The sequence below is a fragment of the Phoenix dactylifera genome, unplaced genomic scaffold (genome assembly GCF_009389715.1).
Source record: "Phoenix dactylifera cultivar Barhee BC4 unplaced genomic scaffold, palm_55x_up_171113_PBpolish2nd_filt_p 000077F, whole genome shotgun sequence".
Classification (NCBI taxonomy): domain Eukaryota; kingdom Viridiplantae; phylum Streptophyta; class Magnoliopsida; order Arecales; family Arecaceae; genus Phoenix; species Phoenix dactylifera.
In genome coordinates, this window is record NW_024067676.1 from 215,529 (window position 1) to 237,337 (window position 21,809).

Genomic DNA, 21,809 nt, shown 5'->3' on the forward strand with positions numbered 1-21,809 from the left:
AGCATCGCCGGTACTTTAGCCGACGCTTATAAGCGTCGGTAAAAGTTATAAAAAACACCGAAAAAGATGAGTTTTTTTGTAGTGGGAATAGCTTTTGCTCCCATCCAAAAATAGATTCGAATTGATTTCTTCTAAAGAACTAAAGCTAATTGATAAATGATCTAATACTATTAGATTCCAATTTGATTATATAAAATAGTTGTGTTTCAACTTCCAACTTAATGGCAAAGTATTCTTTATTGGTACAAATTAATGAAATCCTTAGACAAGTTGTTATCCTAGTGGGATGGTTTTATTATGAACTCTGCTCTGAAAAAGTGTGTTTGTCACCATTTGTTATCAACAAGCATTACTTGAGTAGTAAAACTTGTGAGAGGCTCCGGTATATACCAAAAAAAAAATGGAGAAGGTCCTGAAAATTATTTTTTCTCAAGATGAGCAAAGAGGAGAGCATGATATGTAATTAGAATAATTACAATTATATGAAGAATTCTATGTCATCAAGGTTCGCCGAACTGATATCGAAACCTATACCGATCGGCGGATGGATCGATACAGTACTGAACTGATATCACGCCGACACACTGTACACTTGGGCATGCCGGTTCCATACCAGCACATTTTTTTTGAGTTTTTCGAGTAATTGATAATCAATTTTTTTCAATGATTTTAAGACTAATTTAATTTTTTTAAATATTTTTTAATGTTTATATGATCCTGGTTTAACCTAAATGATGCATCTTGTTGTTTTAAAATGATACAAAATATAAAATAATTAGTGAGATGTTGCATGCTACAAGAAGCAACATGAAATATCCTCAAATCAAGTAATGAGATAAAAAATATAAAATAATATAGTTAATTATATATATTTAAAGTACAACATACATACCAATATCTAAAATCTTGTCAAGCGGCGATGCATCTCGTAGATATCTGAATCATTAACATAATCAGGAAGCACATCAGCCCATCCTTGTAACTTAGTGGCGTTGTAGTTTTATATATTCATCCCATAAGGAATGCATTCCGGGTTATAAGCACTCACTAAGAGGATGTTTCGGACAAAAAGTCATATGGTGAGTCATGTAGCTATAGCTGATCAGCTGGAAGGATGCGTGGAATATTGCTCTCTAACTTTTGCCCTGCATCGATCCTAGCCTTGCTAGCTACAAAATTGGCCGGTTGTGGAGGCAATCCTTGCTTATCTAGCTCCGGCTCCTATTCCTGGCCCATAAGCCATCAATGAAAGTATTAGGATATCGGATTTGAAAATTTTTGATACCATATCGAAAGAAGAATATGTGAAAAGAAAATATCATGAAAAAAAATTCCTATCTCAATGTTATGAAGTGGTAATCATGTATTACAAATAGGATGATGCAAAGATTGAAAGAAATAACAAATGCGTCTTTAAGATCAATTCCAAATATATGCTATTCAAAATTCAAAGTTTAAAATTCGAAATCTGGAATACAGAATTCAAAATTTAAAAATTTTCAAATCATAAATCTTTGATATGGGGCTGAGACGAAGATAGTGCAGTTGGCCTCTAAACAACTAAGAAGAACCTCATGCGCCGCAAAAACCTGACAGTGCTCAACGCTTAGACCCTTCTGAACTTAGTAACCATCCCCTTCTTTTGGAAAACGCGTGACATCCATATATAGAGAGAGAGTAGGTTGGAACCGATCCAAAAGGAAGCTCGATCAGTATTTTCAGCTCCAGACACTGACATCAACTTTGACTCTTTTGAGAACAACGGAGTAAATGTTTCTCCTCATCAGTCCATGAAAGACTAAAACCGTATTCTTTTCATATCGTTTCCTTTTCCAATATATGCATATATACTATCATATTGTTGTTCTTCCATTCCCATGCATTTGTGTCTACAAGACTACAACTCAACTCAACTAAGCCTTAGTCCCAAACTAGATGCATCTGTTTTTTCTTTTTTTTTTTGAAAAAAAAAGAGAAAGAAGCACAGGTGTGGAAGCTAGTCTTAGGATTATATGATCATGAGGTCTCCTTTAATCCTCTCCACAGCCTCTTGCTCCGCCACCGTTGCAGTGACCGTTATGGTGGCATTTCCATCATGGCATGCAGCAGTGGAGGACAAGACCTCAGCCTTGTGCTTCTCAAACACCTCCAGCACTTGTGTCACCAGCCTCGGCCGAGACACAAGGCATACTCCAAAGAATGCTACGTTGCCGGAGACGGTAACATCGACAGAGGAACTGCTTCGGGTGATTCGTAATGCGGTGGATCTGCTCGACGCTTCTCTTGCCACCTTCTCTGCATCAAGTGTTATGATCTCTTCTTCGAGAGCTTTAATGTACGCTATAGTTTCGCCGACGATCCTTGCTCTTGTTGCCTGCATTTTGATTCCCATTGAGGTGTCATTCCTGTAATCGATCCTCAAGATTCAATTGAAATGAACGCTAGTTGGTTATACAACCAGAGAAATTTCAGCAGAAGAATGACAGTTTTCAGACATAAGTGTAACAAAAGCGAAGGAATATTAACACTGTCATATTTATCTTTACTTTATAACACAAGTAATAGCTGAGGTTATATATTTGTGCAAGTTACTCAAAATGCAAGGAGAAAAGCTGATCTTTTCATGCAACGTAAAGAACCTAAGAACAACTACAAAGATAAGGGGAAAAAAAGGAAATACTTCTAATTATAACCAAATGATAGCAAAAGAAAAAAAAAGAGAGAGTGTGGCTCAACCTTAGGGAAGAGATTGGGAACCATGGACTGCAACATGGTGTAGAAGTCGTTCATCTTCTCCCTTCGGTTGCGCTCGACGTAGAGCACATTGTTCTTGCTGCTCATCGATGCCTTCTCTCTCTGAGAGCTGGCCTCCAGCAAATTGGTTAAGGTAGCCTCAGGGAAGTCCCCTTCCATTGCTTCTTCTTATGGCTCTCTGCAAGACTGCAATCTCAACAACTCTTGGCACTCACACCTACAAGGTGGTGAAACTTCCTACTACTAACTCTTTAATTGGATGGGGTTAGAAAGGGAGAGACGAGAGGGTTTGTCACGGTATGATAGAGTCTCTTTAAGTTGGAAAGAGGTGATGATGGTGGTCCGAGGGTGCGATGCCTGTTAAGGAAACCTAGTCCCATGGTCTCTGATGACATATTTTGCCTAGAAAAGCAAGGAGAATGCCTGAACGTGCAGGGCCTATTAAGGGTGCATCATTAGCCTGTTTTGATTCCTCATGTAGTTAACTATTACCTTTTTTTTAAGATTTATAGTCCCTTAAATGGTTTTTTATCTCAAAAAACACAACATTGATTAGACTAAGAAGAGGCACTATGGAGCTCTTTTTGGATTCATGCAACCTCTCGTTTGGCGGTCGTAGAAGATTGTACAACTTTAGATAGCTGCCACGTCATTCATCTCGAAGATGGATGATTGTCGCTTTCTCGAGAATTTAAGCGATCACGTTTAGTATCAAACATGATGCACACGAGAGATGAGTAATAGCCATTTGTCTGCCATCCATCTCCGAGATGGATAAGAAAATGGTGGTAATCTAGGACAATAACTCAAAGACAGCTCAATTTGATGTCGAGCAACATTTACAGGCCAAGGCTAAAAATAAAGGCCAAAGTAACATCATAACACGGTCTTTGCAAGTGCATTGCATACGAAAGGAAAGGTGTATTTAGTAGCCCTTTTTTTTATCGACCATACTACAATTTTTACAAACAATCCCAAGTTTCAAAGCTTCTTTAATTTTCAGCCCCTAGCAACTTCACACAATTAAATCTCAATATATATGCAGTTACAAATAACTGTGTTATGCACAGAGGTAAATATGTACGAGGATAGTATAATTGTGCACAAAAATTATTATAAGTATGTACAAGATAATTATAAGTGTGTGTGCAAAAATCTTGCATAAGTATGTGGAGAACTAAAAATTAAATGCTAATGGTCAAGCCGTGTGTTAGAATCCGATCAAAGAAAGACCGAACATTCTATACATTTCATTAATTTTTTTTATCTCAATAGTTCACATGTTATGGTTGGAAGGTTGAGATCGACTAGAAGAACTAACTGCTATCTCGCATAACACCAAACGGTAGCGGTGAAAAAGAAGTTAAATAAATATTGAGATGATGGCATATTGTTCTTCCTTCTCTCAAGGAAGTTTTGTAAGACGAATGGGAGCGGGTACCTTAAAACAAACCTATTATAGTGCATCGAGTGTCTCCAGGTAGGATAGCAGAAGGCTCTTTTGATTTGTTACTTTTTGTTAAAATATTTGCAGAGAAAGATAAAAACAAGAGAAAAAAGAAAGAGAAAAGTGATTTTACTTCTCTGTTTCATCATATTCGGTACATCTCAAGAGTTATATATACTCGTATACAGACTCCATACAAGAAAACTAATATAGGTTAATATATGATTATGCTAACAAAGAAAAATATTATAAATGATATATATTGTCATGTGATCTCTAAAATCACTCTAATAAAATCGTGCTAACAAAAAAAATTATAGATTGATATGGGATCACGCTAATAAAAAAAATATATTATGGGTGATATAGGTTGTTATGTAACTTCTAAAATTATACTAATACTATCTAATGTAAAAGGGCTTGTTTTACCTCTAACCAAAAATTTTCGCTCCCTAGTCCAAATCAACGTACCTTTTCATCTTTTCTTCTTGTAAAAGCTCTATACCTATGTATCTCCTATTTACTGCACCATCTTATAAAACATATATAATAAATCATTTAAAACTTGTTTGCCATGTATCTATACTGACCTGTGTTCTCTTTACAAGATTTGGTTTGAATTAGTGGAGATCTAAAACGAGGATGGGTCTTGGTGTAATGGTAAGATTGCTAGCTCCATTATGATCTGGGGGTCACAAGTTTGAAACACAGAAATAACGTTTCGGCATGCAAAGATAAGGCTGTATATATCTAGCGAATTCTCTAGATTCCATAGTGACAAGGAGTCTTGGGCACTGGGATGCTAATTTTAGTAGAGAAGGGCTAGAGAAGTGAGATGTGAAGTGGGCATGGGTAGAGTGATAGGAAGAGAGTTGAGGGAAGGAAAACAAACATTGGCAAGGTAAGGTGGAAAGAGGAAGAGGAGGATGAGAGAATGGCTTGACGGTTGAAACAGGGGAAGTGGGAGGGTTTTCTTAAACAGAGAAAGAGTCAGTGGATTTTAAACAAGAGGGATGCATTTAACAAGAAGTATATATTTATAAAAATATCTTTAAAAAAGAAGAAGATAGGGATGGTAGAATGTTATGATCAATTCCACAACACCTGAGAGTTCGCTTTATGATATACTTAGAGCTATTATTACTTCCTTGCAATTATATTAAAATGAAGTATATAACAATGGCTGCCATAAAACTACTTCACTGCTTATTAAACCAATAATGTTTGTTTTGAGAAATTCATCAGTTTCTGAGATTGGAGAAATTATGGCCTTAATTTTCTGTTACATTCTTCTATTCCATCATAACAGCACAAATGATGTTACTCCTTATAAAAGATTTCTTTTTCTTAGAAAACATTATAAGTTTTTCATGTTTTTATCCAGAAAAGAATCAATCAACGGCTAAAATAACAAATAACATAATTTTTTATAATGTTATTTGATTTTTTGGTGGGATCCCTGCTACTGAGATAACAAAAAGCGAACAAATGATTGTAGAAAAGTAGGGAAAGAACAAAAAGAAAAATATTAAATGAGTCAAGTGAATAATGGACCCTGTTTTTGAAATAGTTGATTTTTCTTTTTTCAGTCGAAGGCATGGGAATGTGGAATCAGGAAGTTTTACAATGTGATCCAAGAATAGAAGACTAGTGGTACTTGAGAAAAGAGACGACGTAAGGAATTGGCAAAGATATTTTATTTCAAGAGCCTTTGGATCATTGATCCATCTTCTGTGGAGACTTATTGTAAGACCCCAATATTTAGTAAATGAGGTTTTGCTTCAATATTTATGATGCATTTAGCTAAACGTAATGATTACAATTGCTTGTGATAGAAATGATTGGTAATTTTGTAGTATTTAAAATTTAAGATTTGGCTTGGCTTGGGTCTCAAAACTTCGAGATAGTTATATACCGCTCCGTGAAGATTGACTCAAGCAATGAGAACATAGCTTTCTCACCTATTTTGGACCTTCTTAGGTTGTCTAATTGAGGCATTGAATTAGATGGTTCAACCCAGAGTTTGGATCCTCTAAGGTGCATGTTTTGCCGCATAGAGGGTCATATATCTCTCGATAGCCGCCTTGTCAATTCAGTGTGGAGATGGATGATTTTCTGGCACCCAACGCACATCACACCGTGCCATCCATCTCCACAATGGGATGATGTGGTGGCTCCTGAAGTCACTATAGCTCTTTATAGTGCAAAACATGCACCACCGAGGATCCCAACTCATCCAATTTGATGCCCCCATTAGTTGCACAGTGAGTGAGCATTCATGGGACCAGGCGAATCCATTAATATGCCCAATTGTGCCTTCTGAGTGTGCTCAATTGCATTGTATCAGATCCCAATTGCGCTCGATTGCTAACCAATTATGCCGATCACTCTAGAGAAGAGAAACATTGGGAACACTCATGAGATTTTTCTTCCTCAGAAGAAAACTGATAAAATAAATAAAGGGCATCATCAAATCAAGAAGGACAACATTCCAAAGTTGAATACGTTATTGTAGAAAGGAGCTCACAGCCTTGCTATGTGGACAAGTTTCACAGCTTGGGTAATGTTGAGCCTAATTAACATGAGGGCATCAAACTGATGTCAGTAAGTTGCCCTACTCAATCTTTGGCATACACAGGCTGGAGGACATAGAGATAGTTTGTTTATTATCCATGATCACATACATCATATAGAACTACAACATTTCTTTTCTCCATCTTATGGAGATCTCTTATGTAGGCTAACTAAAGCAAGCAGGACTAGAAGCACATAGGCCACAGATCCAAGCAATGACACCATGCTAGAAACTGCGACATCGAGACAGAACTTCCCGAACACATTGCATACCTTTTGCCATTGCACATGCGAGTTGCCATGCTTGCCCAACAATCCGAAGGTCAGCGCAGCTCCATTGCCTGAGAAGAGGAGAGCCACCATTGCTATGTCGATGATGGATAACGATAATCCAATGTTACTTTTGCTATCCCTCTTTACGGTCGATGTCGCTAATGAGATAGCAGAATACACGCATGCGATCACATTGGCTATGAGAAAGTATCTGTAAGTAGAGAAATAAGTTTGATAATAAGTTGCTACTTCTCTCAAATTGTCAGACTGCTTCATGTAAGCCAGCCTCACAAGCCAGGAACACATGACATATTATCAAACACAAAGATCAGCTGTATGTTGTTTGAGGGTAGACAAGACAAGTCAGTTGCCACAAGGTGTGGGCAGGGCATATGCAAGACAATTTAGCTAGGGACCAGCCGGGGCCACAGAGTTGTCTTAATTCAAGAACTAAGGAACTGGATTTCATTGTCCTTTTCAAAAGAAAAGGAGGAATGTAGTATGGTAACATAAGTTGCAGACTAGGGCAATATATAAGGCCCTTAATTCACAAATGAAGGGTAATGGTAGAGTGCCACTCCTAACTCATGCCTCATACAAAAAAAAAAAAACAAACAAACAAATCCATGCCTCATGAATGGCTCAAGTCCAATTTAAAAGTGAAAATTGCCATGAATTCCACCTCCCATAAGAAGCAAAAGGCAAGATTTTTAAAAGTTGATGAGATCCTGGACATATAAATTAAGACTTGGATAATCTAATTGTGAACGTGATGGTTCAATTTTATATATCAAACTCAATATATATATATATATATATATATATATATATATATATATATATATATATATATATATATATATATATATATATATATATATATATATATATATATATATATATATATATATATATATATATAGGTTTGGATTCGGGTTTGGCAATAATTACATGAGAAGACTGAGTTACATGCCTACTTACCTATGGATTTCTCATGGCCAGCGTCAGCCTTAAAATGATGTGTATTAGTGAAAAAATTCTTATCTTGCATGATTTGTTAAGAAGTAATATTCTTGCATATGATGGTGATCATATCCATTATAAATCATAGGGTTCTCTCCAATAGACTGGAAGAAAAAAAATCTGTGCATCAATATAAATTTCTTTTAGAGATTTATTTTGTTCCTCTCAATTGATTCCATTTGCTCCTAATTTGATTATTTGCTTCTCCTCTTATTCCTCTCGTGACATTAAACATAATAAGTGCATTAGTGTAGTTGCTGCATGGAGTTACAAATTACGTACATTGCATGCAACCTCACATCTAACCCATTTGAGTGCACGAGTATGGATTCCATTTAGGTTGCATATAATATTAAATAAATTAAGTGCGGTCCAACTCTAGGATGGAGTCCATTTGTCAAACCCTAATAATTCACATTCTAGTAGTAGAGAGATATAATAGAGATAGAGATGGAGAAAGATGGTATTAATTGAGGTGATAAAAAGTAGTTGGCATTTAATTTGGCGTGGAACAAAGGGAAATACTGAATCAGTGAAGATGGCATTAGTTGAGGTTAGATAAGGAGAAAGTAGTTGGTATTTAATTCGACATGCAGAATTCCACATGGGAATTGAGAGGCAATAGTATATAATTTTCACTAGCTTTTAAATAGCAACTACGTACTATGTAACATGGACTCGTTGCTTTAAATATTGAAAACTCAGAATAACAGCAACATACAAAGTTCATTTTAGTAAATGAACTTTATAAATATAAAGTGTAAAGAAAATAAATAAATATTTTAAATACTTATATTTTATATTTATATTTTATATGTTCATTTTAAACACTTTAGTAAATATTTAAGAGAGACTCCGTCACAATTAAATGAAAAGAGCACTCATATAAAAAGTTCATTTTTTAAAATGCTGTAAAGAGAAAAAACCAACATAAATAAAGATAGATAAAGGATTCAATTATTTTTTCAATTCTGTTTTTCTATATTTCTGCAAAATCATGATTAGATGCGAGATCTCGGTTCCAAATTTACTGGGTTTTGTTGCAAAACGTGATTGATATCTGAATTTTTTTCAGTAACTTTCTTCATTATAAGCCTTCTGCCGGTTTTCTAAGAACTTTAAAGATATCCTTAAGACTCACTCTCCTCATTCTTTTTTGAAGACAATAAATTATTATCATTATTATTATTTTAACACTATCTACCGTGACATTATTTGTCAAAACCTTTTTGTTTTGAGGGTTGCACCACGCAAAGAGCTTGAAATGAATGAACAAATCCTCTAATTAAGATCTAAGGTCTAAATAATAGAGAATGGCATGCAAGCATGATGATATGGACTTTGAAGCAGAAGTGGCTTACACAAACGCGGAGGAATAAGCTGTTTTGGCCGCCACCGTGAGGGGCAACGGCGGGAGAGTCGGAGACACCTGGATGTTCACCGTCTTTGTCTGCCTCGCCGTGCCGATCACGGCCGCTGCTATGAGTGTTGCTGCAAGGGCGACGAGACGGAGGACCGCGTCGCATATCCTCACCGTTCTCGGCGTTCCAACCCCGTCTTCCTTCACTTGGTTCCTTGTCCCTTGAGTTCCATCTAAACCAGGCTTCACCCTGGACTCCATTGTGCGTGTTTGTGTGTGTGTGTGAGAGAGAGAGAGGAGAGCTCTTCTATAATGAAGGCATGCATAGAAGTCTATTTGTACATTAGAGTTAAAAGAGAATGGATCACCTTTGGCTTTGGGGTAAGCTTACCGTCCATTATTCCATCAACCTGCTGTCACGCCTCAAACTAAGAGCATAACAGACGCCGCATACCTATATGGCGGACCATATAAGCATGCAAGCCTACAGATCATATTATAATCTTAAAACAATAATAATTCTTCAATTCTTAAAAATTAATTTAATCATGAACTAAAACAAATCATTCTCATAATCAATTATTTCGAAGCAACATAAGTCAAAATATGCTAATTAATTATTATAATTCAAATCGAATAAAATGCTCAAACTAAACTAAACTAGTCTAACTAAGCTAAACTAGAAATCCAAATAATCACGAATATCTTCAGAAGATAGCACACTCGCCCAAGTCCCAAGCAATCATTGGTCAGGATCTGAAAAATAGAAATAGATAGAATAATAAGCTACACTAGCCCAGTAAACAATATAACACAACAAAGTGGGGTCTAAGTATGCCAATTAAATAATTAAATAGCAAAATACTAACTTGAAATAAATTAATTTTTAAATAATATATATATATCTCTTTTGAAATGTATTATTATTCTTATTTTCGTAAACTAATACTAGAGACCCAAAATCACGCTATGACCATGTAACCTAGTGGCATGGGTCAGATATATGATGCACAAAGTACCAGTCTACCAGATAATAGATAATACTATTCTAATCACATGTGGCTTAGTGACGAAACCAGTTTCTTAGATTATAAGTCGACAGGGCCAACAAATAATCTCCATTGATGAGGTGAGAATATATATGAAACAAATTTAATAATTTGCCCCATTATAATTTCCAAATTACAAGAATATTAAAATACATATTTTAGAACAATTAGAACAGTAGTAATAATAATAACATGCCTAACCCATTTAATCAAATTAATATAAAATAGAGATCATAATTAAATTTAATAAACTAATTATAATTTCTCTAAACTATATACAATACTATGAGAGAGAGCTTCTCCATACTAAATACATGCAAGCATATATCTATATGTAGCATCAGAGAAATGATCCATACCTCGTGACAGAAAATTTCTATAACATAGATACACGATATTTTTGAGAAGTAAAAAAGAATTCATGTAGCATTTTGTTCTTCCAAATGAATTAGATGCAAGCTAGTTAGAACTGCACAACTGACGAGAATTTAATTATTTTTGTTTATAGGTTAGGTCACACACTCTTTAGAGAAGAATGAGTGCATTATTACATGTTGTCAGCTGAGAAAAGGCATTAATTGAGTTATCCTCACGGGGTAGTGAGCATAGCCAACTACAAAGGGGGCAACTATGAATGGGCGCAGATTTGGGCGTTGGATGGGGAGTAAAGAGGCGTGGACTGGTCCAGCATTTAACGTGTTAGTGAGTGCATGTTAGGCGTAGATCTATACGAGCCTTCAATGTTCCGATTGGTGACTGGATTCGGCCATAGGGAAAGCCAGCCAAATTAGCTATGACAACAAAACTATAGATGAGTTGTAGTGGATTTAATTTACCTACGGACTCGTTTGGTTTGCAGAAAAAGAAGGGGGAATAGTATGGTCAACGGAAAAGTAATGAGATGTCTCTTGTTTGGTTGGAGTTTTCAAAGAAGAAAGACGGAAAAGTTGGATTCCCATGGGAATATGATTCCCATATTTCATGGAAATGTCTTTCTCATGAGAAACATGGGAAAGTTACTTTCCCATGAGACGGAAATTACTCCATTTTTATTTTTTTTCCAAAACGACCCTTTAGCATTAAAAAAGCATTAAAGATCCAATTTTTATTAAGGGTATAATAGGAATTATACATAACTTTTCCAGGAAAGTAGATGGTCAACCAAACATAAGCACTTTGGAAATTTGTCACTTTTCCATGGTAAACCAAATATGCCAAAAGTACTTTCTAGGCATCTTCTTCCTATAAATTTGCTTCCCAAGAATCATATTCCTAGGAGGAAAAATGCTTCCCGTGAACCAAACGAGCCCTACATGTGTGGTGTTCAGTCGTCCAACTTCTATTTACAACATCCTAGAACTCTTTTGATTTACAGGAAGAGGAAAGAAAAAAATATGGTCAATGGAAAAAATATAGTAATGCCGCAAAAAAAAATAGAGTTTTTGTAGGAATAAGATTTTCATATTTCATGAGAAAAAAATTCATACGGAATATGGAAAAGTCTAATTCCCACCTACCAAAAATTGAGATATTTTTTTTTCAAAATACCCTTAAGCTTTTAGATAGAATGTGGTAAGGACTTTTTTTTTTAACGGTATAATATGTATTTTACACAACTTTCTTAGGAAAGTAAATGCTCTACCAACCAAATATGCAAAAATCACTTTCCGAGACATCATATACCTAGGCATCAGCTTCTCAAAAAAAATATTTTAGCGAGAATTTTTTTTTTCACAAACCAAAGGAGTCCTTAGTGTGTTAATAGAGGCCACATATACCTATATATACAATGTAAAAAAATCTATATCTATGTTTCTATTGGGTGATCTTTCCTTCACTCCTTTGGAGTTTCTTAGCAATTCACCATTAAAATGTGAAGAGACTTTGCATTTAAGTTACATTGGAGCTGTCTTCATGTTGGCTCTAATCATTGATATGGGTCATCTTTTGTAGAGTTTGATAACTTGAGCTCAGAAAAGATGTATCAATGATTTGACAAATACAAGAATATGAGAATGCAAATTATATAATTGAAGTACCTAACAACATTCCTTGCTTGATATTCAATATTCAAGAGACATATTATTGAAACTAGATTGACTTGAGGGGCCGGGGACATGTGACAATTAGTATGCTATTTATAGTTTTCAATGTATATGCATTTAAATGTGTTAGAAACCATGGTTGATTATGTTTTCATGCATGTATTATGCATGGAGACCATAGTTGTTGGATGGCGCATTGTACCAGTATTGGGCACTCGCAGCAGCAAACAGGTTAATCAACAATGGTGAGTGGATTTTCTGATGGGTAAGAGGCTTATGGACTCATCCTGTTTTGTGTGATCAATACAAGCCTAAAATGTTTTGATTTCTAGATGGATTTGCTTAGTCTGGTGTCGTGCCATAGGCTAGGCCAACCAAATTAGTTATTATAAGAAAATTATAGGTGGTATGGTCAATAATTGGTGCTTGATCTATGTGCTAGACGAGTTTAGTTCTAGCAGATTTAATTTACCTACATGCATCATATCGGCTCATCTAGGGTTTTAATTGAGGTCGCAAATAACATATATACATGGTAAAACATTCTATATCAATCTATGTTATTCTTGGGTGATCCTTCGCTCCCATGGAGGTTCTTAGCAATTCATCATTAAAATGCGAAAAGATTTTGCATTCAAGTTACATCAGAGCTGTGTTTATCTGTGCTCTAATCATTGACATGCCATTCTCAGCAAGGTTTGATAACTTGAGCTAAGAAAAGATGTATCGATGATATGAACAAATACAGCAATATGAGGGTGCAGATCAGTTGCAGTAGCTAACGACATTCGTAGCTTGATGTTCAATATTCAGGAGATAAATTAATGAAACTCGATTCAACTGAAGCAATATGACAGCTACTATGTTATTTGTAGTTTTCTATGTACATATATTTAAATGTGACCTAGATCATGGTTGATTATGTTTTCATGCAAGTATTATTCACGGAGGCTGTAGTCATTAGATGGCCCATTGCAGTAGTATTTGGCAACCAAGCTATAGCATTCGGGTTGGCTCACTCCAAGAGTACTCCTGGGTGTTTATGAATATAGTCTTAGCCCGGCATGTAATCCTATAATTTTGATAACTGTACTGGCTCAACCTACGAATCCTATAGAATTTTCAGCCCAATCATTCGAACAGGCCTTTAGTTGCTTTGTGATGCCTAAGTTTGAATAGGCTATTGTGAGTTATGATGTTTGTTCACATATTCCTATTACTGTCCAAATGGTAGGTGCCTACTACTTGTTATTGGCATAGGCTCCCAGGTTCCTATTTCTTATGTATAATGGCTGGATTGTTGGTTTATTTGTGTTTATGTAGGTTCCTATTACTTGATTTATTACCATTTCTAGCTGCTTGTAACACTTGTGTTTGAATTGGCTATTATGAGTTAGAGTACTTGTTTACAGATTCCTATTTATCCCTAATCTGCAAAGCATGAATTGTTGGCCTATTTTATAATTAATAGAGGTACCTATTACTTGTTATGACACAGATTCTCAAGTTCCTATCCCTTTCATGTTGTTTTGCATATTAACATATACTTGAGTTTCTTCTTGATAGTTCTATCGGATAGGTTATTTTGACTCCTATGGTTCTGTGGTCTTGTTTCAAGGGACCACTTTATGGAAATTGGTATGATAAATTTTACAAGTAATATTCTATCACATTGATGTCATGTTTTATTCTTGTGTTTCTCATGTATGCTAAAATCAAATGTTCATTGGTCATATTATTTATCTACTATTATTGGTTGCAATTGGATGGCCCTTCTGAGTTTTACAACGAGTTGTGGGATTTTCATGGTCACCATCCAGGAGAGTAGAACACAAAGAAAAGTCATAAATCAAACCAGAAAAGATTGAAGTATACTTTAAGAGCCCTGATCAGCCATTGATGATGGTTGCAGCAATATTCTATGGAAGAAAAAAGTACAAAAATGGGGTTGATCTTTCTCTCCTCTTTCTTGATGCATGTCTCCTCAATAGAATAGGCACCCCCTAAGAATGTAATGATCTTGATGCCTTAGGATTTTTTCTACAAATAAATATATATAGAAGTGGAGTAAGGACCTAGATTAGTTAGTGATGCTAATGGGTCTACCCATTATAGAGCTCATTAACTGAATTAGGCCTACAATAATATTCACTACATCACACGACTGAGACAATAAAACCCAAAATAATCATATGATCACAATAATTATGGACTCCTTAAATATTTATTTAGACGACAATTTAGTCTGTATTATGTTATAAATCAAAATAAAATCAGTTTATAATCAATGGAAGCCCACCTTATGAAAAATTCCAACACAAACAGCTTGGAGAAATCATTTAATAGTTTTTCTCCACTATTACCATGAATTTGACCCACATTTCGAGTATGGTTGTGCTTTGGTGACAAAAATATCATCAAGCAACTTGTGCAGCATATTCTTCATTTAATTCCTCATTTCGTATGTATATGTATATCATTTTTAAATTTCATACTGTTGTAGTATTTATACAGAAGTGCATTATTCACTGGACATAGGTTCAAGGGATTTGTTAGACAAAGTAGTATTGCAATATTTAATATGTTGAAAATTTGTGTATAAAAAACTTTTTTTTTAATTGTTAAATGCACTTTTGGAGGTCAGCAGCCATCACCTGTTGCCTCAACTTAAGCATTTACCAATATAATAGTCTTGCTAAATGCCCTTTTTTCCTGCAACCCGGAATTATTCCTACCATTGCTGTGATCCTTATTGAAGCAATTTAGAAGATTAATCACCATTCTATATAAAGGTGTGCTTCAGGTAGGCAGCTCTGTAAAAGAACCATTAAATCAGGTGATAGATTTGTGCACTTAATTGAACTGTTTGGAAAAGAAGCACCCTATAAGATGTGAAACTCTTCGATAAAAATAAAAATTATTAAAGTAAATAAATTACACATATTTGGAAAGAAACATCACAAGTGAAGAGTTTTGAGTAAAGCTTTAAGATTTGTTGAGCATAACGTTTTCATTAGGATTTTGTCCGACATTACCTGCATATATAGAAGTCACAAAATAGGCACCAGGGAACAATGCCACCAGGGCAGGTTACAATATTTAGAATAAAAGTGCTGCTACTTTTCCTCAAGAAATCCCTTGGATACAGTGAGAACCTAGTTTTTTTATTTTCAGGAGGTCTGGATGTTAATTTGTGTAACTTCTCTTATGATGTTCTTGTGTTATTCATGCATTTCTATCTTTGGAATAAATATCTTACTGTATAGGAGAGGAACAATTTCTTATAAGTTGGAATGCAAATATTAGGTTGCTATTTTTCGAGCAGCTGAATACGGGTATGTCAGAAAGCTTATTTAACATGTCTCATGGCTAGGGGTACATGCACCAACGTTCCATCAACGTTGGATTAGCCAAAAATAGGATGATTATAGAAAGATAATGAGAGCAACGTGGTTCCAGATGCCTTGACTTTTAATAACTTTTTTTGCTACCACCACTTCGCCTACTATGAAAGAAGATGAATAGAATTGGATAGGATATAGTGGAGGCTATGATCGAAGAGATATATTGCTACTGCTACACCTAAGGGTAAAGTAGAGTCCTACTAGTAAACTATGAGCAAGATAAACTAAAGGTAAGGCAAAGATAATTAAAGATAAATTGGATTCATTGATATGCCCAAAAGGTTCTTTTTTCAGAGTAGAATTCACTTATTTATATTAAAAAGCAAACAACATAGCAACTGCCCACTCTCCATAACAGTCCATGTTTGGCCTCCACTTTTAGTAATTTTGATAATTGCACTACCCATCCTTCCGCTACACATATTCATCAAAATGGCTAAACTTTATACCGCATATCAAATCGATAATCATACCCAATTAGTCTCAACTTGTTGCTAGCCTCCATTCGGCCTATCCTATAATAGTTTGATTTGGCCATCCCCCTCTAATCGGCCTATAACACGGTCCTTTGCACTTTGAGAATGTCTTTGGACTGGGTTGATTAGCTTTTTCTATACTGTACTGATTCACTTCGGTACATCGAACATCATTTTTACTTGCCATCTGCTCAATTACTAGCTTTAGATCTTAGCTCAAGGTTTTGGAGTTACTATCTAGTCATACTGTATAGCCACCATATGTACAATGATTCCCAAGCATCAAGATGTTGTCTAAACAGTTACATAATGAATAAACTTTTTATATAAGATAGAGAATCATGGTTGCTCATTACATATTTTACTGCGATTCATCCTTTGGATTGACTGTCATCTTATGTACATCCTCTATTGGTTGAACATTTTACTACCCTCTTCTTTCAAACTATATATCTAAGCAAGATTATATATAAACACATATCGTATATGCAAATCAGCAGCCAAGCTGTGAATGCGGATTAGAAGCAAAATTTGCAAGATAATGAGAAGGAAAAATAAAGGTTTCTCATAGAAAAAAGTTATTTTGAAAGCTAGTTATAAGTTTTCTAAGTTTGTTAATTTTTTTAAAGAAACAAACTATTAATAAAATAAGGTGCCTGTTGGTCATCGACTCATCGTTGACGTTTTTATATTTTTTTTAAAGAATTTTGTTCAAAAAATAAAAAATTATTCCACCGTAATTTTTTTTTCTTCTTAGATTTTTCTAAAAAACATGAAAGTAAAATAGAAGCAGATTTTTCGGGAATGTTTTCCGAGTAAAACTGAGTCCCAACCCACCTGGTGGTGTGGCTCATCATCTGCTTTGAAATATTTGGATGATGATAAAGGATAAAATGATCTTTCAGACTAAGTATATATTTAGAGAGATTATTGGAGCTGCAGATTGAGTGGCTGCTTACATAGTTAGTCATTTCAGAGGCATCATATGGGCCGAAGAGGGAAGCATTTTCGGACACTTTGTAATTTTTTATTTTTTTATTTTTATTAAATAAATTCGTACATGAAATACCTATTTTAGAGAAAAAGAAAAAAAAAATCCATCCTTTCTCACCTTCCTCGCGTGACTGGTGCCTCCCCAGTTCCCGCTGCGTCGGCTTTAAACCTCCCAGGAAAAAAAAAACGGGAAATTACTTTCCCGTCCCTCAAAAGACCCCGCTGGAACAAGACCGCGAAGCAAATTCCCCAAAAAAAAAAACCTCGGAAGAAAATGTCCGCCTGCACCCTCACACCATCCACGCCCTCTCACTTTCCCCACGGCGTCATCATCTCCAACGGAATCCATTATTCCCGTGAATCCTCCGCGGAGGCCTTCCCGGAGGCATGATTCCAAGAAACCCCCTGTCAAAGAACAAAAGGAACGAATACAGATTTCTCCAAAGAAACCATTCCAAAGGAGTCGGGGAAGCCTAGCTCGAGCCCAGCGACCATGGCCTCCTCCCTCCCTCTTATTACTCTCTGCCCATCTCTCCTCCCATCCCGATCTCCTCCTCTTTCCCTTCGCCGCCTCCTCCATCGCAGGAACCAATGGCTCGGCAGGGGAAGGAGGATCAATGCGAGCCATGAAGGCCTTGAGGCGTTGTACGATGACGGATACCGGAACGCCGGAAGCCTTCACGACTACCTCCAAGCGGTGGGTGATCTGCTGGAATTCGACCAGGGCCCCCTCCGCTGGTTCTGCCCCGTCGACGGCGGGCCGCCGATAAAAAACGCCCCTTTGCTTCTCTTCTTGCCCGGTACTCGTGATCTTTGTCCTCGTTCAAGATAAAAAAAAAATCTCTTCTTTTTGAAACATATGCATGTGAATTTGGGTTTTATATGGGATGTTGGGGTTTGTAGGTGTGGATGGCAACGGCTTGGGGCTCTTTATGCATCATAAAGCTCTCGGAAGGTATGCATCGGATTTTTCTTTTCCTTTCCTTTAATGTTTCCTTTTCAAATTTTAAGTTTTTGGGTGCTATCTGTTTATGTTGTAACGCTTTCAAGAATTTTGAAGCGGATTGATGGATGCTGGAAGAAGATTATATATTATGCCCTTGGCAATTTTTAAGTTCTTTGTTTAATTCTTGCTTATGGTTTTTATATTCACTGAATATGGATTTAAATTCTTGTGACACTTTGGAATGTGTTTCTTGTTGTTCGATTAACTTTGGCAGATATTTTGTCTAGAGTTGGACTACTCACTTCTTGTTAAGTCTTCGTGTGATTTTTGCTCAATTTGATGCTTTCAATAAGTTGAAGGTAGTTGATATTTGTCACCAGAAGATTCAATCTGATGTTTGGAAACTTCAATGCTTACTTGTCTATTCTTCTTGCTCGCTGAATGTGGATGTAATTTTGATTCTTGAATTTAAGGGGAAGGTTTAATATCTACTGTTAGATTTTTAAGAAATATTTCCCAAGAATATTTATTCATCCTTCTACTGAAGAGTCATGTTATTCATTAAGCTCTCCATTATATCCAAGCTGTTTGGGGTTCAAAGTTCAATTCTTGTATCACTCTTTATGAAAATTTTCATGCGAGCTCCACATGGATAGGGGTGGGCATTGGGCCGTGCCTGGCACGGCCCGCTGCTATAGTAACGGGCCGTGCTAGGCACGGCTCATAAAAGAGGGCCGGGCTGGGTTAAGGATTTCTGACCCGCGGGCCGAGTCCGGTACGGCCTATAAGGGTTTGGGCTGGCACGATTCGTGGGCCAAGCACGGCACGGCCCGCGGGCTAGCTCGGAACGGCTATTTTATAGGACTCTAATTTTTTTTCCAAAATACCCCTCAAATTAGCCGTTTTATGGCTGTTGGGAGGGGCAAAATGGGTAAAAAGCCACAAATAGCCATTATGGGCCAAAAAAATAGCCGTTATGGGCCACCCATAACAGCTATTTGTTTTTGGACAGACGGGCCGTGCCGGGCCCGGCATGGCCCGCCACCCCACGGGCCTAGGGCCGTGCCGGGCTTAGCCTTTAGGTTAAGCAGGCCGTGCCAGGCATGGCCCATTTGGTCTGTGGCCCAGTGGGCCTGGGCCGGGCCGGGCCCGGCACGGCCCGATGCCCATCTCTACACATGAATGATATTCAAGGATGTTGTTTAGGAGGTTGAAGAAGGGAAGATAAGAAGAAAGGAACCTGCTCTAATGATTTCATATGAAAAACTTGGGAATGTATGCATATGCTATTTTGACATTTTTCTTACATGAATGGATGCTAATAACTTTGAACAACATTAGGGTGAGATTAAAGTAAAAAGTATGGTCAATAATCTCCTAGATATTTAAATACTTAGCAACAAAAATAGCAAAAGAAATTGCAAGGAATTTATTTTGAATATGATGGAAATGTGAAACTGATTGCAACAAGTCCACGGATAAATAGGCTGGAAAATATTTTAAACAAAGCAATGACTGAGGTTCATGAGTTGCAAACAAAAGGTAAAATGGGTGACTCATTGGTATCTAAGCTGAATCCAAGACTGTTTATGTAGAGATCTACAACTCCACGGATAAGAAGATAAAGAAGTGATAATTAGGACCAGAGAGGTAATTGGTGAAGGAAGGTAGCAAGAGAAAACTAGAAGAAAGGTTAGGGAAAAGAAGAGCAAAGAAGACAAATCTTACCATGAAGCAAATAGTATGCATAATCTACCATGCCTTCCATCCATGCATGATATACGGTGAAGAAGAGGAGAGGTTTGTGAATCTGGATTAACCACAATAGAGATGTCTGAAAGGGAACCTTCCTGATAAAATCTTGAAATTATCTATTGTCTTTTGCCATGCTAGATGACACTTATATATATATATATCTAGAGAGAGAGGATTTTGGGCTATAGTTGATTCTGAACACCCAAATCAGCCTGTGGATTTAATTATTTGCATTTGATCAACCACTAGATAGAATATTAATGTTGTCCACCCAAACCTTTCCCATTGTGTTCAACTAGAAAGAGGGGCACTTAAAGAGCCAAATGGGGCTTTCGATTAAGTGATTCCAGTTACCCCAAATTAGCCTTTTAGATTGAGTTATAAGACTCTATTCAAATCGAACATCAATTTTGATGGGCATTTTAGCATTAAATAGATCTCTTTTTTTTGACATTTTGTATATTAAGACATTTTTGATGTTTTGATGAAGGCATGACTCACCCAAATTACTATCCGTTAGAGGCCACAGAAAGAAGGATAGCAAGAATTTAAGTTTTGGCATGTATGGTAGATACTATACTATACTAGTAAGGAACGTGTATACTGCGCTCCTTGATAATTCTGCCATATAGTACATCAACTCATGTTTGAGGTGTTGGCATCAAAAGGTGTAAGATGTGCCAATATGGTACCATACCATACTGATACTTTAACCTTTATGGAAGAGGGTTAAATGCTGATTTTTTCCTAAATTTCATGATTAGAGGGCTTACCGCTTCTTTCTTGTTAGTAAACTTGGAATTTCATTAACAAAACATCATCAAGCTGCAAGTTCTGCAGATCAGGGATGAATTGCCACACCTAGTCAAACCCTACATGCTTATAGCAAATAACAATTTAGTCAACTCCAGATTTTTGTTTTATTTTTAAAAAAAGATCAGAATAGATAATTCTTCTGCTAGGTTTTAGAGTCCTATTTAAATAGAAGTGGTATGTGATTCCTGCATAAGGTATATACTGGGTTGCGGAAGTCATAGTCATTAGGTTTTGGCTTTGAGCTGTTTTAGGCCTTTTTTTGTATAGGATTATGCCGGATTTCAAAATATTTGCATTTTTAGAAAAGATTTTGAGGTTCTAGATAGAAACTGTTACTTGATTCTCAAGAGCTATAGATTACTTGCTGAGCAAGTTACAAAGAGATTATGGAAGGACATATTAGGGTTGGATGATAAATTACTATACATAGAATATTTGAATAAATGAAAGAATTTTCATGACCAAGTTTGGTTCTTCGGTTCTTCCTATCCCCTCCATCTCTCTCTCTCTTTGTTTGTCTGTCTCTTTGTCACTCTCTTCTTGATCTCTTTTCTATATCTTTGATTTTTTGTTATGTGATCTCTATATCTAGATTTTAACATATACTACTTTGATTTTCTTTTGTACATCAACTCCAGACCCTCATCTTCAGCCAAAAATGTTTTAGAACCTTTTTCATCTTTGCTTTTCCATCACAAGAATCCCAAGCCATGTTTTTCTGACTTTTTGTTTGCACCCTTAATCTCCAAAGATCATTGCTAGCCCATATACAGGTCTAAGGCAATAAGCAATCTAATCAATCCTAGCTCTAAATAGATCCCTGTCCTAGGTCCATCTACGCCGTGGTCTGCCGTACCGATCGGTATGGGCCGGTACGTACCGGTACCGGACGGA

The 21,809-nt window shown here is 36.3% G+C and overlaps 3 protein-coding genes across 3 annotated transcripts in view; 1 reads left to right on the forward strand and 2 right to left on the reverse strand.

Annotated features, from left to right (window-relative positions):
• Positions 1-2,008: 2,008 nt before the first annotated feature.
• Positions 2,009-2,913, reverse strand: LOC103717840 (transcription factor MTB3-like). Its single transcript, XM_008806375.2, has 2 exons — positions 2,737-2,913; positions 2,009-2,374 (listed from the first exon to the last, which is right to left on the reverse strand). The coding sequence occupies exons 1-2, from the start codon at positions 2,911-2,913 to the stop codon at positions 2,009-2,011; spliced, it is 543 nt and encodes a 180-aa protein (XP_008804597.2).
• A 3,767-nt stretch (positions 2,914-6,680) lies between these two features.
• Positions 6,681-9,749, reverse strand: LOC103717829 (CASP-like protein 1E1). The gene is made up of 2 exons (XM_008806362.4): positions 9,433-9,749; positions 6,681-7,259 (listed from the first exon to the last, which is right to left on the reverse strand). The coding sequence occupies exons 1-2, from the start codon at positions 9,690-9,692 to the stop codon at positions 6,920-6,922; spliced, it is 600 nt and encodes a 199-aa protein (XP_008804584.1). The 5' UTR covers positions 9,693-9,749; the 3' UTR covers positions 6,681-6,919.
• Positions 9,750-17,638: 7,889 nt separating this feature from the next.
• The window catches only part of LOC103717828 (acyltransferase-like protein At1g54570, chloroplastic), a 37,438-nt gene continuing 33,267 nt past the window's right edge, over positions 17,639-21,809 (forward strand). Inside the window, exons 1-2 of the mRNA XM_039116319.1 lie at positions 17,639-18,198; positions 18,302-18,353. Coding sequence (XP_038972247.1) covers positions 17,892-18,198; positions 18,302-18,353 — 359 coding nt within the window. The 5' untranslated portion in view covers positions 17,639-17,891. The remainder of the gene's footprint in view (positions 18,199-18,301; positions 18,354-21,809) is intronic.

Bases quoted from the DNA above. Each gene is read 5' to 3' on its own strand.
- LOC103717840 (XM_008806375.2), bottom strand. From the start codon at position 2,913: ATGGAAGGGGACTTCCCTGAGGCTACCTTAACCAATTTGCTGGAGGCC. The intron at 2,375-2,736 runs GTTGAGCCACAC...ATCAAAATGCAG, and splicing joins TTCCCAATCTCTTCCCTAAG to GCAACAAGAGCAAGGATCGT.
- LOC103717829 (XM_008806362.4), bottom strand. From the start codon at position 9,692: ATGGAGTCCAGGGTGAAGCCTGGTTTAGATGGAACTCAAGGGACAAGG. The intron at 7,260-9,432 runs GTAAGCCACTTC...CTCTACTTACAG, and splicing joins GCTTATTCCTCCGCGTTTGT to ATACTTTCTCATAGCCAATG.